The 19,702-nt window shown below is 41.6% G+C and overlaps 1 protein-coding gene across 2 annotated transcripts in view; it reads right to left on the reverse strand.

Moving 5' to 3' along the window:
* wasla (WASP like actin nucleation promoting factor a) overlaps window positions 1-19,702 on the reverse strand; it is a 76,448-nt gene that overhangs the window by 15,192 nt on the left and 41,554 nt on the right. For both annotated transcript variants that reach the window (XM_075469312.1, XM_075469313.1), the window contains 3 exons: window positions 8,360-8,561; window positions 7,833-7,875; window positions 1,347-1,500 (listed from right to left, as the gene is read on the reverse strand). In XM_075469312.1, coding sequence (XP_075325427.1) covers window positions 1,347-1,500; window positions 7,833-7,875; window positions 8,360-8,561 — 399 coding nt within the window. The remainder of the gene's footprint in view (window positions 1-1,346; window positions 1,501-7,832; window positions 7,876-8,359; window positions 8,562-19,702) is intronic.

The raw sequence follows: 19,702 nt of genomic DNA on the forward strand, positions 1-19,702 counted from the left end.
CAGGAGAACAGTACTTGTCTGACTGTATTGCACTTTGAATTGCCTTGTGTATGAATTGTGCTCTATAAATAAAATTGCCTTGCCTTGCCTTGCCTTGTATTGTGCCAAGTGTAAAGTTTAGTGGAGGGGGGAATATGATGTGGGCTTGTTTTTCAATATCTGGCCTTGGCCCCATAGTTCCAGTGAAAGGAACTCTGAATGTTTCAGCATTCCAAGTGATTATGGACAATTTCATGCTCCCAACTTTGTGAAAACAGTTTGGGGATGGCCCCTTCTTGTTCCAACATGACTGTACACCAGTGCACAAAGCAAGGCCCATTAAGACATGCATGACTGAGTTTGGTGTGGAAGAACTTGACTGAGTCCTGACCTCAACCTGACAGAACACCTTTGGGATGAATTAGAGTGAAGATTGCGAGCCAGGGCTTCTTGTCTAACCTCGGTGTCTGACAAATGCGCTTCTGGAAGAATGGTCAAAAATTCCCATAAAAACACTCCTAAACCTTGTGGAAAGCTTGCCCAGAAGAGTTTAAGCTGTTATTGCTGAAAAGGGTGGGCCAACGTTAAACCCTATGGATTAACGCTATTAAACCCTATGGATTAAGAGTGGTTGCTTCTCAAAAAAATATGCGTTCAAAAGAGTAATACATTTGCATCACAAAATCGTTTTGCATGACAAAGTCAGACCTCACTTCGCTTGGCGCTATTTTTGCCTCCCTTGATATCAATGCGTCCAATGTAAACTGTGCAGACCGAAGAGCAGACCGAGCACTCCCCTGCTTCCGAGCAGCAAACACCGTAACAGGTGCAGCTATCGCTAGGTGGCTTGACACATTGATATCAAGGGAGGCAAAAATAGCGCCAAGCGAAGTGAGGTCTGACTTTTTCATGCAAAACGATTTTGTGATGCAAATGTATTACTCTTTTGAACGCATATTTTTTTGAGAAGCAAGACGCTTTATTTTTCTAGCCCCAGCCAACTAGCCGGACTACCTTCGTGGACGCCAAAACTCAGGTGGAACTCCGCTCACAGGACGCAGCGGGGGGTAAGTCAATGTTCATAAATGATGTTGCTAATATGGGATGTCATACAGCTTCATGTCAAAAGAGGCGAACTATCCCTTTAAGAGTTTTCCCCAGGAGCATCCACTAAATTTGACCTCAAAGATGGTTTTTTTGATAATTTTTTAAATAAAAAAAAGGGGGGAAATGTGAGACACGTCTGCAACATTATCGATCACAATATCAGTGATACTGGTCAGTATTGGTCAATAATACGGTCTCTCCACCATATTAAGATTTCTGATCATATGACATCAAAGGCATAATTGTGTGTGTGGCCTCACCCTGCCTCCTCAGCTCGTTCTTGACCGCCTCGACCCCTCCCTTCTTCTCAATGAAGTCATAAATGACTTTGGATGTCTCTTTGTCCTTCAGCTGAGCCTCTGAGATGCCACACATATCGAACAGGTTCTTTAGTTCAGGATCCAGGTTGTTCAGCTGATGAAAACAGAATCAACATTTTAAAATACACTACAATGCAGCTGGGATGATACCAAATAAATCATCTATGGGTTTTTCTCAGGGAATTGATCTCTTCCTGGATGAAAAGCCACCATCCACAGGACATGAGGGAACACTAAACACTGTAGTGCAGGGGTGGCCAACCCGCGGCTCCCAAGCCGCATGCGGCTCTTTGTCTGGTTTCATGCGGCTCTTACGTTCATATCAACATTTTTATTTTCATTTTTTCCGCTTCGTTTGAGTTCAATACGGCAGCGGTCTCCAACCTTTTTTGCTCCGTGGACCGGTTTAATGTCAGACAATGTTTTCACAGACCGGCTCTTCAGGTGTGGCGGATAAATACTACAAAATAAAATAATACAACTAACACAGACTCTGTGGTATTTAGTAAATATAATAATAAACTTGAATCCACTGTGTACTTGTATGTAACTTTATTAGCAGCGTCCTCCTGATGTAACATCCTCTCTGCCTCCTAACGCTCTCTGGTCGCTATGGTAACGCTTAAACATGCCTTCAAAATGCAGCTTTCTTTTTCTTAGTGGTCACAGCCTCTTCTTCTGTCTCCTCATTGGAAGAAGCTTTCCAAACACGCCTGTTTTTGATTAATTTTGCTCGGTTCGTGGGTTTAATATCAGCGTTGATGCGTCACGTGACTGAGACGAGAGCGAGTCAAGAAAAGACGGATGGAACGGAGAGAATTCGGTCATTTTTCAAAAATAATGTGGCTCTTTGTGGTAACACGGTAAAAAATGCGGCTCTTAGTCTCTGACCGGTTGGCCACCCCTGCTATAGTGTCAGAATGATGGAAATCACATGCAGATGTTAAATGAGACACCTTTGGGACATTTTGGATGGCACTACCATAACCTGGGCTTAACTTTCGTCAACAATTGCAAACACTGCTTTCTCACTTTTCTTCCCACTGTCACTTTTTCATGTCAATCAGATTAAACAAAGAGACCTCAAACTGTCTGAAAATATAAAATACATGTCAGGAAAATGTCTTTGACACCTCAGATTGTATTAAACAAATCCACAGTATACAAGTTGAGAGTGGGCTTCCCTGAGTATAAGTGTGGCACCTGGTGGCCAGCAAGTAGAAACACAAGCTGCCTAAAACCTGACTGCCAAACCACTCTGATACTTTCAACAAAAAACACAAACTTGTTCCCTGTGGATTCTGAAATTGATATATTTTCATGCTATGTGTCTGTGTTGAACTCGCAGAGACTAAGGATAGAGCGTGGAAAGCAGTGAAACTTCTGTTTATTAAGCCCAACAGCTACAATGAAAAGTTATTTAACAATAAGTTGATGTTAACAAATAAACTCAGATTACATATGTCAGTAGAAATACATCGCAAACAGCTACAAATGCAACCTTTTCTTTACAGGCGCTACAGCAGTGTTGCAGAGTGACTTTTCTTTTAACCCTGAAAACCTTTGACAGAGTATAGACTGCAGAGACAAAAGGAAAAAGAAATTAAATACAATGCAAATTTCTTTTGGTCTGTTATGAATTTAATCATGGAATAACTCTCTGAGCAGCATTTTTTTTAAGGTGAAAGTAACAAAAATAAGATGCTGCTACCTGAATATTTTGTACATCATCTTGAACATTTTATTTTATTGAATCTGTTTTAACCTTTTATATTGTTGCATGGTTTGGAAACCTGAACTTGTCTAATAAGAAAGGTCCTGAGGAAGGCTAATGTTAATCTGGCTTGTCCTAATCATCCACTTCTAAACAAGTTTGAGCTTTTGCCCTCAGGTCGTCGTTTTAGGGCTCCTATAAGGAGGACTAAAAGACTTCAGGTTTCATTCATTCCCACTGCAATTTATTTACTTAATGGCAAGTAGCCCCTGGATTGCTCATGTTCCTTTGCACTGCTATTGCTTATTTGCACATCTATACATTTGCACTTTTCGTAATTCTTTAAATATACTAAAGTTATGACAGAGCTCCTGTTAGCTGGGAGTAAAGATGTGGTAGTTAGTAAGGTGGTTCCAAACCCAACCAAGGGGAGGAAGTGGAATCCAAGAATGGCAGCTCAGGAGGCAGAAGCAATTCTTAGACATGCAGAGATTGTGGGTAATGTGCAAATAGGTCAGGGAGGCTTGGGGCTTGGCCCAGGCAAACCATTGTGGAGTAGAGCAGGTCCCAAGGAGAAGAGAAAGCTAGTTGTTGAGCAGGTTGGTAGAAAGGAGGAAATGTTAAGGGGTACAAAGGCAGTGGCTCAGACTAAGCAGGGACGGTGGTTGAATTGGGAAGGTGTCGTGAAGAAAAAGCTTAGTTGAAAAGAGCTGTGGAGTATGGAGGAAAGGGGTATTAGATTTTTGATAGGGGCAACATATGATGTATTGCCAACTCCCCAGAACCTAAAACTCTGGGTGGAGACCCGTTATGTTTGTTATGTTCAGGTACTGCAACTCTAAGGCATATTTTGTCAGGTTGTAAGGTTAGTCTGTCACAATGCCGGTATATATGGCGACATGACCAAGTATTAAGAAGCTTAGCTGCAGGCATTGAAGATTGATGAAGGCAGGTAAACTTAGGAGAAAAAAGATGGTTGTTGTGGTGTGAGGAGCAGTGATGGCTGGCATTAGGAGAGTGACTCAGTGATCATTGTCTAGCCTCCTGGAGATGTTGTGGGCCCAACTAGACGAAACATTGATGAAAGGAGGTTCCCACCTGATGACCCCAATGACATGTTGGTCAGAACTGCTTACTGGTCTATATAGGGATTATAGGGAATTATTCACTGAGTCTGGTCCATTTTTTCTTTAGCACAAGTTTCTTGCGTTTACCTTAAAAAAGGTTGTAGTTCCCATTTTTGGTAGGAGCTCTGGACTGAACATTTGCAAGTGATTTTGTATATTGTATAAGTTATATTGTGTTGCTTTTCTTATGACTTTTCTTATTGACTTTTAGACTTTTATTTGGGTTTTATTCATATTACCAATACTATCATTCCGTACCTTGTCTTTTGTGTGCCCCTGAACCTGGGAACAATGAGTCTGTGTTTTTGATTCAGAAAGACGGCTGATGCGGGGAAGCACTTCAGAGAGGAATAAATGTAAATCATCCTCCACTTGCAGCCTTCAGCGGTACCTACTTTTAATCATGGTCGGTGCGGAAAATCCACACTCAGACAGGTAAGTGGAGGTGAAGGGCATGAACACTTTGACAGCCTTTTTGGAGAGGTGTGGGAACCCTGATTCCACAGACAGCCAGAAGTGCGCAAGTGAGACTTCACTCGTCTTTTTTTTCAAGTCTATGTTGGAGTTCAGATCGATGGGAGCCTCTGCTTCTTGCAGGCTCAGTCCATCCTGGGATGTCACTGGGAAAGAGAATGGATTTCTCACCCACTGATTTGCCAAGTTCTTCTCTCCAAAATACTCTCTGCTCACCCAAGGCTCTCAAATGCGCAATGATCAACAGCTGTGTAGAGTCCAGCTGCAGCCCTGCTCTCCCCACAACATCTTCCAGTGTCGGGAAAATTTCCACCAAACCCCGTTCGACCCGAGCACACCACAGGTCTAGCTTTTTTCTAAATGCAGCGATTTGATCCTGAGCCATAAACACATTGCACCCTTTGCCCTGAATAGATGTGTTCAGAGTGTTTATGCGGTCAAAATGTCAGAGAAATAGGCCAACTTTGCAACCCAGTTCATGTCCTCCATGTGTTTCACCAGTGGGGAATTAATTTCGGTGAGGAAGAGGAGCACTTCCTCATCCCACAGGACGGGTGAGGATCTTGCCGCGGGACAGCCGCCTGACCTCGGAGTGCAGCAGCAACTGCTGGAAGTGAGCACCCATCTCAGTACAGAGGATGAAGAAGAGATGGTCATTCATGGAGCACGATTTGATTTGGTTTACAATTTTTAGTGCCTCATCCAGGATGTTGAGCAGGTCCTGTGGCATCTTTTTGGCTGCCAAGGCCTGACAAAGGATGATGCAGTGCTTCCAAACAGCGACGGGGGCAACCGCTTGCACCTGTTTCACCAGACCGCTGTGATGGCCTGTCATTACCCTCGCACCCTCTACATATTCCACAACAGAGGCCCCAATCAATGTGACTCTCCTGAACAAAATCATTCGAAGCCTTGAATATTTCTCCTACTGTAGTGCGAGCTAGCAGAGGATGACAAAACATAAACTCTGTTTATGTTTTCTGTTGCTATATTAAAATATAGCGTGCATACACCATTAACTGAGCGCAACTAGCCACGTTGGTGGACTCATCCAACTGAATAGAGAAAAAAGGGCTCTTACGCACATTATCCAGCACCTGCTCTTTCACATCAGATGCCATGTCTGAGATGCGGCACTGGATGGTATGGTCAGACATGGGAATGGCATTTAGCTTGGCAGCAGCAGCTTCTCCTATCATTGCCGCACATGTCTTTAGCTGCAGGGAGGAGTAAGGCCAATGTTGTGGGGTTTACTTGCCTTTGCTATACATAACGCCACCTGATATGATGCTTCGTATTCACAGTGCTTAATTAGGGACCGAGCAGTGAAACTGCAAGGACCCCATTTGTATCTGTAAGGATTCTTATTATTCCGTCTTTCCGTCTTCCGTCCGATTCTTTGCAAAAGGTACTCGAAAAACTCTTGAAATTTTGCAAGCGCCACCTGCCAGTCGACGACATGAAAGAATCTAAACTTCATATTTTTGGGAGTCGCTCATTGAGTCTGTAGCGCCCCCTACGATACTTAAAAATGGGGTTAGTGTCGCGTGGGAAGACGAAATTCGGTAGACTCATTCATCATGCCCAGACGCACAAAAAAGTCTCATGCCGCCATGGTCCCACGTCCACAGGAAGGCGGCCATTTTGGATGGAAAGTGCGTTTTTGTGCCATTTTTGACCGATTCCACGCCTTGCATATGATCGAACTTGTCCTACAGATTTAATGCTACAGACTTCAAACTTGGCCAGGTTACTCTTAAGACATGGGGGAAATAATCATTGGGCAACTTTTTCAAAACTTAAAGGGCGTGCCCGTGGCGATGCCTCAAAGTTCGATGACTCGCCATCACTCGACACAAAAAATTAAGTCGCTTATAACTCCCACATACATTATCCAATCTGTCCCAAACTTCATTTGCTGAATGCCAGCCTGAACGCGTACATATTATCATAGTGACATCCACCTTTAGCGCCATCTGCTGGTAGTTGTAAACGTCTGCAAACCTCAGATTTGATCCAACTCATCCTACAGATTTAATGGTAACAGCTCCAAACTTGGCCAGGTTACTCTTAAGACATGGGAAGAAAAAATCATGGAGAAAACTTTCCAAACTCTGAACGGTGTGGGTGTGGCAAGGCGGTGAAAATCTTGTGATGGCTTATATGATTTGAAAGCCTTATCATCATCGCAAAGCTATAAAATTTAGCACACACATACACCCTGTCAACCTCGTACGTATGTAAAGGTCTTGTGCGTGGGCGGAGCAAAATGGCTCAGTGGCGCCCCCTAGAAATTTTCAAAAACCCCTCCGCATTGGGGTTATTATGTGCTCGTACGTACGCAGAGGGTATCATGTGTGTGGGCAGAGCTGCGCGACTACGACGTCCAGCGCATGCCCCAACGTGCGCACATCTCGGTCCCGCATACAGATGCTTGCAGCTTTCTAGTGTTGCAATTACTTTCTTCTGTGACTGCAATTCACTTAGCTTCCTGTCAAAAAACTCCCGTGGTTTGGTAGCCAAAGTTGGGTGCTTTGTTTCAATGTGGCGCCGGAGTTTGTATGGTCTCATACTGTAATTAGCGAGTATCTCTTTCCAAATAACACACTGTGGCTGCGGAACATCTTCAGTTCCAATCCATGAAAATCCAAACTGTAAATAATCACTGTCATACTTCCTCCGTTTTCTTGTTCCAGATTCACCCTTTTCTCTCACCTTGCCATCTCACCATCGATCCATGCCCCTCAGATATATTAGCTAGCTAAGATGGTTTTCCGTTTCTTTCGCACCTCCCCTGAAGTGCTCTAACTTTGAAAATCACTGCCATAAAAATAAAAAAAAGTTTTCTTTTTTACAACTGATGAAAGCTCACATACTTTTATTTGGGCTGTAAGTCACTGCAATCACTGCAAAGGTGAGCTCCTTTACATCCAATATTTATATGATATAACAAAGTGTATAATAGCTCTTTGTGTCTGTGCAGACACAGACATTTGTGAAAATTGGCAGGAAGCAACAAGAGCCTATTATGCAATTTCATCATGTAGTCACCAGACAGGTCACTGTTGTGCTCCTGTGTGTATGTGTTCGTGTGTGAAGGCTAGTACTCACATCAAAACCAGTGTTTGGATCCCAACCCACGTGACCAATGTGCCTGAAGAAGACGGGACAGATATGTGGTGAGATCATAAACACGTGCCAACATGTAAATAAATATACATCTGCTGTTAAGCATGCACATGTCAGCAGCTATGTGCAGATGCTAACTAATGACAAAGATGTATTTTTGTAAAGCCTCTTCCAAGTCCTCCAACTTGAGCTGTAACAAATATATAACTAATGCATAAATTTTGACATATATTAACATGATGTTACTCTCATAAGAGATGAAATGTAAAATAAAATAAATTATTTCAGACTTTGGTCACTTGAATCTCAAATATCATTGTTTTGGATTGTGGTTCACAGCAAAGTCAATATCTTAAGTCCCTTACCCAAACAATCATAATTAATTTAAGTAGTTTTATAGACTATATCATATCTGATATAAAATGTGAAAAACAAAAAATTATAATAAAGCCTATGATTGAATGAAAATGACATGTTCAATTAGCACTACTGTGTGAGGTGCAACTCACTGGAAGTTGCTGGGCGTGCCGATGTCGGCCTTGGTTAGCTTCTTCTTCTTGCCTTTGGTCTTCTTGTCCTTCCAGATTAGGCCAGTTTGGCTCAGCATATTGTTGAGGTGATACGGCTGCTGATGGCTGTGGGAGTTGTGGAATCGTACATTGCTGATCTCTGGGTTTTTGATGTCCACTGTGGCCATGGGCAGAGCTGGACCTGCAAAATGTGAGTGGAATAGAGAAAGATTTAGGAGAAATATCCACAATATGTGGTGGATTTTTTACAACTTTCATTCAAGCTGTTTTAAACAAAATTTCAACTTTCAGCTCCATTACTCTGAGTTTTAAAATTAGAAAAAGTTATTTTTTTCTATGCAACATTTTACTCATCAGGGTTATGTTTTCCTGAGCTTACATTGAAGACATTTCATGATAACTTAATAACCATAAAAATTAAGAGTTATTTCAGTGTGACAAAAACCAAATAAGAAAAAGCTGTTAATTTGAGTATGGCTCGGCGTGTTAACCAGTAGGACATAACTATGTAAACTTTTTATCAGGATAAATGTGACTTTTATAATCATAATAGGCAAATTAATAAAAAAAAAAAAAAATCAGACAGGAATGCTATTATGCATTTTCTGTCTTTATTTCACCAATAGTTTCATCGACGCGCGCTGCTGTATCACAGATCTTTCACTCTGGTATGGATGTCCATCGTACTCAAAGTCGTCGTCTACGTCGTCAAAATCTGATAAACATCCTGCCATGTTGCACAAAACTAGCAGTAGCAAACTCTGTGTGAAGTTAGCCGACTGTCACAGAGCACGGAGTAAATAAACTGTGTTGCAGCGGCGCGCATTGATGAAGTTATCACACTAGACGCGTGTGTAGAAAGCTTCCTATAAGCCCCCCAATAGCCCAGGATAACAACAACATGGCAGCTATGAGCTAACAGTGCAATAGTACGCGTTCATTCATTCGTCTTAAAGTATTGGTGAAATAAAGACAGGTAATGCCTTCTTTAGAGGCTGTATTGTCTACGCCCTGTTTTCTCCCGTTATATGGATATACTTGGATCTCAAATAATCTAAATATCTTCCAAAGGACGCTGACTTTCACCAAGCTGTTATCGGTGAGTAGATGAACGTAATTTATGCCAGAAATAAGGTCCAAGTTAAAAAAAAAACGAACTTCTCCTTTAAGTCCCAGCACCTTTCTTAGATGCAGTATGACCTACATATAAAATTAGACAATCTCCTGAAAATCCACAATAACAAAAGCATACTATATACCAGAGGTATATAGTATGCTTTTGTGGGGTGAGCAAAGCCGTCCCATACGGACCCGGACCTAACCGGCCAAAAACAGAAGGTTATGATAAAACCTGATGGAGCGCTTCTATTTTAACCTTTAAGCTTTTGTAGTCTTTACGGTAGCAGTTTAGCTGGTGTGGAAACTCACAGACCAATCCCACGTGATACTACTCAGCCAATCAAGTCTGTGCATTACAGGCGGTAAACATTGCGAACCTACAGTGCAGACAGAAAAGAGTTTGAGTCAAGTTACACATGAAAAGACGATACATAGCATACAGTTACAGAAAACAAAGGGAGATATACAGACGACTGACTTGAAGAAAGTTGAGAAACAGGAGTGAGACGGAGAAAGGGAGAGAAACAGGAGTGAGACGGAGAAAGGGAGAGGAACAGGAGTGAGATGGTAGTGAGACGGAGAAAGGGAGAGAAAATTAAGTAACAAATGGCGCTCTCCAAAAAAGGAAAAGTGGACAGCGAAAATAGAGCATTTAATCCGGAATGGACAGACTTGTTTCTGTTCATACTTCCCACTGGGAGCATTAAACCAGTGTGTCTCATATGTTCAGAGACCGTGGCACTTATAAAAAGTGCCAATGTGAAACGCCATTATGAGACAAAACATAAAGGTTTTGAACAAACATACCCACTCAAATCTGAAGTGAGATCACAGAAAATAAGTATTCTCAGAGCCCAATATGACCAGTCCACCAGGATCCTGAGCCACACATTCACTGCCCAACAACGTGCTCACGAGTGTTCCCTCAGAGTTGCTTGGATTTTGGGTCAACACAAAAAGATGGAGGGGTTGTCAAAGAATGCATGAGTGCAGTAGCCGAAACACTACTTGAGGGAAAACAAAAACAAGAGCTTTGTGATAAAATAAAGCAAATACCCATGTCAGCATCATCTGCCACAACGAAAAGTGAAATATTAACTCGATGTGCTAACCCAGCTAGATGAAGCCATGCATAAGGCACCATGTGTAGGCTTAGCTGTGGATGAGTCCACTGACGTGTGTGACAATGCTCAGCTGTTAGTGTATGTCAGGTTTTTCAACACAGACCAGAAAGCGTTCTGTGAAGACCTGTTAGGTGTCACTCCCCTTCAGACCAGTACAAGAGGAGAAGACATCTACCTGGCCCTAAAGGAGATGTTAACAAAGAGAGGAATAGAGCTAAAACAAGTGGTTTCAATAACCACAGATGGAGCCCCTGCTATGGTCGGGAGAGAGAAAGGAGCTGTAGCAAGACTGAAAGAGGACAATCCTGAGCTCATAGCTTACAATTGCATCATCCTGTCCTCTGCGCCACCCTGTCAGATGAGTATGCTGAGGTGATGAATACAACGATGAAAATGATCAATTTTCTCATGGCATCCTCTTCCTACCAGCATCGCATGCTTAGGGAATTCCTCAGAGAAGTTGATGCCAATGCTGATGATCTTTTGCTGCACAACAATGTGAGATGGCTCAGCAAAGGCAGGGTGTTAGAGCGCTTTTGGTCCATCAGGAGGGAAGTAGCAGCTTTTTTGGCAGAGCTAAGAAGTCTGAAGGCAACACAGTTTTCTCTCTTTTTAGAAAATGAGAAACAAATGGATAATGTTGCCTTTTTGGTTGATATCACTTCACATCTGAATGAACTGAATTTGAGGCTACAGGGCAAGGACAATTCAATTTGTGAACTGATGACAGCTGTCTGCTCCTTTCAGAGGAAACTTGAGATGTTCAAGGAAGACCTGCATGGAGACTGTGCACACTTCCCAGCAGTGCAGGAACAAGTTCAGGGACAAAGAGATGTGTCTTCTTTTGTTGACTTTGTTGATAAGCTGATTGTAAACTTCAGCAACCGATTTGACAGCTTCAGCTTTGGACAGCAGCTCACCATGTTCATTCAGAACCCATTTCTAATCACAGATGTCAGGGGGTTCTCAAAGGAAGTCACACAGCACTTTAAATGGGTAAATGCTGGGCCTCTCCAGATGCAATTGGTTGATCTCCAAGCAGATGTGGCCCTTAAAGAGCAGTTTGTAAGAACTGACCCTTCCACTTTCTGGCTCCTAATGGTCTCTGAGACAGCTTCCCAGGTCTGAGGAAAGTAGCCCTGTACATCTTGACCATGTTTGGCTCCACATACAAGTGCGAGGCAGCTTTCTCAACAATGAACATAATCAAAACTAAATATCGTTCCAGGCTCACCAATGAGCACCTCCATATGTGCATTAGAATGGCCCTGACTCCATTCAAGCCCAGATTTAAAATCCTGGCAGGACAAGCGAGAGCTCAATTCTCTCACTTAGCAGAGACGTGGGGGAGTGGGCAATAAGAGGGGAAGAGAAGAAGTGATAAACTGTTCAATTGTTAAGATGTGTTGAGATTTATTATCTCTAAAATTACTGTTGAGTCAAGATGTGAAACAGAAAAAGGGAAAAAAAATGATTTAATATAACATTTATTTATTTTCTCTTATTTTGAAATGCAGCCCTACTTTTCCTTAGTTAATGAGAGAACATTAAACGTATCTGCAGTCATACATACATGTTCAGTTCTATGTTACGTGACAATAAATATTGTCAAAAAGTTTTTAAATTGTACTGAATTCATTTGATTTAACCGTCAGGTATTGATTACATGCAGATGTTGATACAACTACTTGGCTACTTAAATATATATCACACTAAACTTAAATATATATCACACTAAATAGTTAGACATTATGATCTTCCGGACCTTTGCTTCAAGAAATTTTCTCTAACTGGACCTCTTTAAATTTTAGTTGAATACCCCTGCTATATACATTACTTTAGACTTGCTATTGCAATGGTATTAAAGACAGCATCTCTAGTCTCTAGTTTTTAGTGTACTTATGGATCAAATTACTTTCCCTGACTCTTGCAGTTTTATCAACATGCCTTTAATAATCATGAGTACATACAGGAGAACTATGGCAAAAGGATGTTGTAAAATTTGTTTCCATGTTCTTCAACAGTGATTTAATCTGTCTACACTGAGCTGTAATGATCCAGTGCACGTTTACCAGTTCTTCCTTCTTTCAGTCCTCGAATTCTTTATAATCTGCACACACTGTCGCAACATCTGACATAACCATTAATCCCTTGCTAATCCCAGTCCAAATCCCTGGTCTCCAACATAAATGATGGATTTCTGCAACTAGACCAAGAAGCTTTCCTTGAATCAGCCATCTCGCAAGGTACAGGATAGGCATGGTACCTTTTTTCTCAATTATGGAGACACTGGAAGTCTGGATATCAAAATGTGTACTTTTATAGAATATATAGATTAAAAAGACCAAGATCTTTTCATTTGTGATGTCCAAAAAAACTGCTGAGTACTTTTTGGTCAAACAACTGATTCAAAACATTTGAAGCAAGGTAACAAGTAAAGATTTTCTTATATCTTTAGTTATGAGGTATCGGGTATTTGTAATTCCAAGCAAAAATACAATAAGAGTTAAGTTAAAGCTTTCTCTTAATGAACAAAAGTGTGTGAGTGTTTACGTTAACCTAGAAGGCTATAGCATTGTGTGGGTAGTTAGATGCTACTTACTCTCTGGGTGGTGAAATAACTTTTGATGTCTCTCTTCTTTTTCTGTGACATTTTCTATTTACAAAGCAGAAACAGGAGCAAAAATAGTGAGACCAAACGAAATATTAACGTGAGGATTTACTTTCATGATTTTGTGGCGTCAAGCCTGTCTGCAACAGCGAATCTCAGCGAATATCAGCGATATTTTACCATCAATCCAGATCTTACAGCAACTCTGCCACACAGCACGTCTCTTCGCCGGGAGCGGTGACGACAGGGGCTTTATACCTTCATGTGCTGACCCTTCTGCCAATCAAATAGCAGTCTAACTAACCTTGTTGCAATGCAGGTTACACTGAACATTGCGACGAGAGGGCACGTCGGAAAAATAGTTCTCTACAAATGCTTAATACTACAAATGAGTTTGTGAAAAATATTATATTTAATGCATTATGTAAAAAAATTTTTATATGAGAATATTTTCAAAAATATTGGTAAGAGACAACTCCGTCTTTTGCAAACTTTGGTTGTCGCTTGTACCTATGGTCCCTATGCAAACTTACGCCCTTGCATTTAACATTTAGTCATTAAGCCCAATAATCATCATTACAAGCTTTTTGAAGGCAGTTAATAAAGACGACTTAATTTCAGTTTTTGTAGCCAACCAAATGTGGCTGGTCATCTTACAAGCTAAAAGTGCTGCTTCTGAAAAATTCAATTTCTATTGTGCTCCAAATTTAGAATACAGATAAATGCTCTGTATTACAGAACTTTAACTGTGCTTTTCCTGTGATTCTTGGAATTTAGAACCTGCCATACAGCTTCCACTAAAGCCAACTATTGCGGCTGAAGGCTGATTTATGGTCGTCTACGCAGAGCCCTCTCCGTCAACGGAGACCCTCCCGGAGACGCTCTCCGTAGCTTGCGTGCGTCGGCCAAAATTTCTATCTATCCGTCGAGGAGAGACGGAGACTCGCGGAGACCGCAAGGGTTGTGATTGGTCGGCTAACAACATCATTTCCGGAATCACTTTTCCGGTTTAGCGCCATCCTCTCAGAACAACAACACCGCCATTTTTGAAAGAGTTTACTGTGTGGCCGTCAACATTTGGTCAAAATTATTTGCATTTCAAAATCAATAAGCTCCAATTCCAACAACAGTCTTTCTCTCTCGGTCGCCATCGTTGACTGTGAGGAGTGGAACGGAGCCGGAAGGTAAACAATCAATCAACGAGTTTCATGATAGACGTCGCAAGATTGGGAGGTCGGGAGATAATAACACGGGAGATAATTGATGACACGCACTAAGATGTAACTTCTTGGTCTCTTGTTTCTTTATTTTCCATATCATAACGTAGCATAATCCATCAAATATTATTCAGCGTATGCAAGGAACCAAAAAACATACATAGAAGGCTTGCTATAAGACTTACTTCATAGCTGCTTGCGGTCAACAAAACATTTCACTCCCGAGCTCACCCCACTCCTACATCCTCCAAGTCACATCATGCGCACAGGTAAGTGCGACTATTTGTAACCACAGAACATACACCCAAAGTGACACACCCATCACCCAAGCGCCAACCAAGCGTGCACAAAACAGCACACCCAAAGCACGCAACCATCCACACATGGCCCCTACATTCCAGCCCCTAATTAGTCTAAAGATTAATTACATCATCAATAACATGTAGGGCACAAACTCAGGTACACAATAATACTTCACAATCGAATGCGTTTTTACACCCATTCACATATAAAACAAATAATTGAACCTGTGAAAGTTTAAATCCATGCAGCCAAGCAAATGTCCACATCAACATAAAGTCTCAACATTTGCTTACAATCAGCGCATGCTCTTATGTTTCCTCTGCTTCTTGAAGAAGACATACCTTTGTGATAGGTTTATCCAAGTAGTTAGTCTTAGTCTTAATGCGGATCTCTTGCACAAGTCCTCTTTTATCATGGATTACCTGTACCACCTTTCAATTGTTAATTGTTTCAGGTGCAGTCATCCACAACGACAACGTCTCCAGGAACAAAGTTTCTTCTGGTAGTCTGCCACTTCTGACGCTCTTGCAGTTGTCGCAAGTACTCCTTTACCCAGCGCTTCCAGAACAAATTTGACATATACTGAACATGTTTCCATCGTCGTCGAGCATATAGGTCATGTCTTTGGCAGCAATGGCTTGGATTTCAGCAGCAGTAGATAGTTAGGAGTTAGTGCTTCCAAGTCATTAGGATCAGTGTCTTTAGTTACGGGGCATCTATTAATAATAGCCTCAGCCTCACATAAAACAGTATGTAAATCTTCTTCATCAAAAATCTGTATTTTTAAGATGGAATTCAGCACCTTGCGCACAAATTTTATCAACCTCTTCCACACTCCACCATGATGGGATCCTGTGGGGGGATTGAAAATTCACCCAATTCCCTTCACGCTCAGCTCCAACAAAGTTCGTACCATTGTCTGAGAGCAACTATCACCTGACCACGCCGTGCAATGAAGCATCTCAAAGCATTAACAAAATAATCTGTGTAATCTAAAGGAGACAACACTTCAAGATGTACAGCTCTTATAGCCAAACACGTAAAAATAACTATATTTTTTCACTGTGATCCTTCCTCTTCTAACGTCAAAAGGCCCAAAGCAATCCACCCCAACCCGAGAGAATGGAGGTTCATAAGGAAAAACTCTGTCTTGAGGAAGGTCTGCCATTTGTTGCTGTCCTGGAGCAGCATGCAATCTATGACAGACAACAAACTTCAATAATATCCTTCTTATGGCAACACTAGCACCTGGAATACAATATCTCTGACGTAACATGGAGAGCATATGATTATGTCTTCCATGTCCTGTAATCTGATGTATGTGATACAGAATAAGGTCAGAAATATGGAGATCTTTAGCCAATATAGCAGATAGCAGGATGTCTAACTTCATCTGGCATAGCTGCTCTTCCCAGTCTTCCTCCAACCCTCAGAACACAGCCTTCCATCTTAGGATCCAATTTGAAAAGATAACCGATCCTTTTTACAACCTCCCCCTTTTGCAAGCCTTTCAGGATTTCAGGATACCTCTTGCTCTGGCAATAAGAGATACTTGCTGTCTCAGCCTTGTCAAACTCATCAATCCTAAGAGGACATCTTGCAACCTGATCTTTGATAGTTCTTATCTCCTCTTGTTGTCTCTTTTCAAGCTGCTCCTCATCCAGGTCAGACTGAGAGAGGGTCATCTTTAGCGGTTTTCTTCTTAGAGAGATCCAATAGCAAGCTCCTAAACCTAAGAAGCCAGCCAACCATTCTTTTCAGACGAACTCATGAATAGAAGTGTTTGATGAAACTCATAACTGAATCCACATGTTCATCTAGCCTGAACCACATTCATAGCCACACCTGTTTTGATCTCAGAATCTTATAGAGAAACATTACAGACATATCAGGATTCACTGGCCAATCTTTTTCAGGCTGTCCAATAAACTCAGGACCTGACATCGAAGTGCCAGCTTTCAAGAGAGCTTCCACTTTGGCTCCACTAGAGGCCATGTCTGCAGGGTTATTTGATGTATTCACATATCTCCACTGAGACACATTGGATAGTGTGAGTATCTCTGAGACTCAATTTGTCACATGAATTTGTGACACACCCATCACCCAAGCGCCAACCAAGCGTGCACACAACAGCACACCCAAAGTACGAAACCACCCACACACTATATCAACTATGTTTAAATTGTCAAGGGTCAGTTTTTTGTAAAGAAGCTTGAGCTTGATTCAAGAGTTACCAACAAGAGCTGCTTCTCTCAACTCTAAAAATATTTTCATCTCTTACAGAGAAAGAGGAACAAGAGATCGAGGAGAAAGTTGTATCTTTAGAAATGTGCGATGCACTAAAGCTATTATGAGAAGTCCTGCATGCATCCAATTATGAAAACCTCCATGAACTGTCCAGCTGGCAGCCACAAACATAACACCTGACATCTCATTCCTGATCAAAGGAGTAGAAACCCAAGGTGGCCAGTCAGATTTTTTATGAATGAAAAATTGTGATTATTTTGGAAAGGCTTTCAAGGCCTAAGGCCAATTAAGTTTGAAAGATTATTATTTTATCTGTTTGGCTGATGACACAGAGGGAGTGAAACTTTTTTTGTAAACACATGTGGAGAGGCTTCTAGAGTAAAGGTAATGAACAACTGATAAAGGCTACTCAGTCACCAACTTTTAAGTGCTTTTTTTGTTTTCCATTTCTCTTTGATCCAGTCTGATACAAAACAAATGTCTAATTATGTTTAATATTGTTTAAATACACAAAAAGAGCAAGGCAGTTTTCTAAAATTCATTAGTGAGTCAAAAACAAAATAAAAAACTGAAACCTAAATAACTGAAGAGTTATCTAAATCACAAACTAGCAGCAGATAACACATCTAGACTTGGAGAATATCTGTTGTGATTAATGTCCTATAAATATTTACTTTGTTCCGTGACTTTACAAAATGTAGAGAGATGATTAACGTGCACTTTCATCTAGCTATACAAAATCATTGTGAAAAGACAAAATGAAGCCCATACAAAACATGCTGCTCAGCTACAGAGACTGAGGGGATTACAGATTAGGTCTAATGTGAACAACAGACCATGTGCTCTACATATGGTGACCAGATTAACCAGAGGAAGACTCAACTATATACCTGTATGTGTATGTGACACAGTCTGTGAAACAACTCTGTCAATGTCTCAGTAAACCATTCTTGCCATTCTGCAGTCTGCTGGTATTTGTAATTCTCACACAGATAGACGGAAACATTTGCTTTTACATCAGTGTCTCATCTCTGACCTACTCTGTCATAACAACTCTTTCACACAGTTTATTAATCCACATCAGAATATTCAAGGACACAGACCCTGAGTATCCATGACAGCACAAAGTTGTCTTAGATTTGTGTCACAAAATTTTTTTTGTGAGGATGTCCAAAAGACAATTTACCAGGCTATTTTTTGTGATGAGCTGACCTTATTCATGATATGCATGAGCAGAATATTCTTAATTTATTGTGCCATTATTATTAATAATATCAGGTGCTTGTGCGGAATCAACGGCTGTATAAGGAGAGCAGTTTGATCTGTCTGTCTGAGTCCTGGCTGAACGACAACACACCAGACTCGTGTGGGCATTCCCGGCTACACAGCCGTACGAGCGGATCGTGACCGGAGTACGAGCGGCGGTAAGCGGAAAGGCGGGGGTGTTATACTGTTCTTTAATCAGAGATGGATAAACCCCCGCAATGTGACCATTAAAGGGGAACTCCGGGGCATTTGAAGCGCGTTTCCATTGCTAGAGGATGTCAAATACTGATAGTAGGACACAGAGAGGTGCAAATCTGCGCTCCCTGTGTGGAGATCGCGCTGTTCGCACAGCGTGTCATGCGAGGCTAATACATGGTGGCTAAGGGGCAACTGCTAACCCTTCCACGTAAAACAACAACTTGCACACAGCAGAAACGTCACACCACTTTATAAACCATCCGACAATAAAGTCACAAGCCTTACCATCAAAACCATATGCATGGTTCTCACATTTCTGGCATGGGGACGTTACAAAACAACTTTATAAACAGCATGTAACTCACCGGCTGGTTGTAGGCTCGCGCATGTGAAAGCCCAAAAGAGTCGATGGACGATAATAAGTATTTAAAACATTACAACAATACATGCCCAGTTATATTGTTGTAATGTTTTAAATACTTGAACGCAGTTTTTCTAGAGAATATAATTGTTTTGTATATGGGATTATCGTCCATCGACTCTTTTGGGCTTTCACATGCGCGAGCCTACAACCAGCCGGTGAGTTACATGCTGTTTATAAAGTTGTTTTGTAACGTCCCCATGCCAGTAATGTGAGAACCATGCATATGGTTTTGATGGTAAGGCTTGTGACTTTATTGTCGGATGGTTTATAAAGTGGTGTGACGTTTCTGCTGTGTGCAAGTTGTTGTTTTACGTGGAAGGGTTAGCAGTTGCCCCTTAGCCACCACGTATTAGCCTCGCATGACACGCTGTGCGAACAGCGCGATCTCCACACAGGGAGCGCAGATTTGCACCTCTCTGTGTCCTACTATCAGTATTTGACAACCTCTAGCAATGGAAACGCGCTTCAAATGCCCCGGAGTTCCCCTTTAAGGAGAGGGTTTGTTGTCCAGACATCGAACTGCTGTCAGTTGGTTTCCGTGCGTTTTATGCACCCAGAAAGTTCCCATACACAGTCGTCATCGTTGTTTACATTCCTTTGAGGGCGGCACCTACAATGGCGTGTGACGTCATCCGTGACGCCGTTGCTAGGATACAGACCCAGCATCCTGAGGCATTCATTACAATCACAGAGGATTTCAACCACGACTCTCCCTATCCTCCTGCTTGACTGGCTTTGTACAGTATGTGGACTGTCTAACACATGGAGAAAGGACATTAGATCTATGCTAACGTGAAATTGGCTTACAGGGCA

Source organism: Odontesthes bonariensis, chromosome 7 (assembly GCF_027942865.1).
Source record: "Odontesthes bonariensis isolate fOdoBon6 chromosome 7, fOdoBon6.hap1, whole genome shotgun sequence".
Classification (NCBI taxonomy): Eukaryota; Metazoa; Chordata; class Actinopteri; order Atheriniformes; family Atherinopsidae; genus Odontesthes; species Odontesthes bonariensis.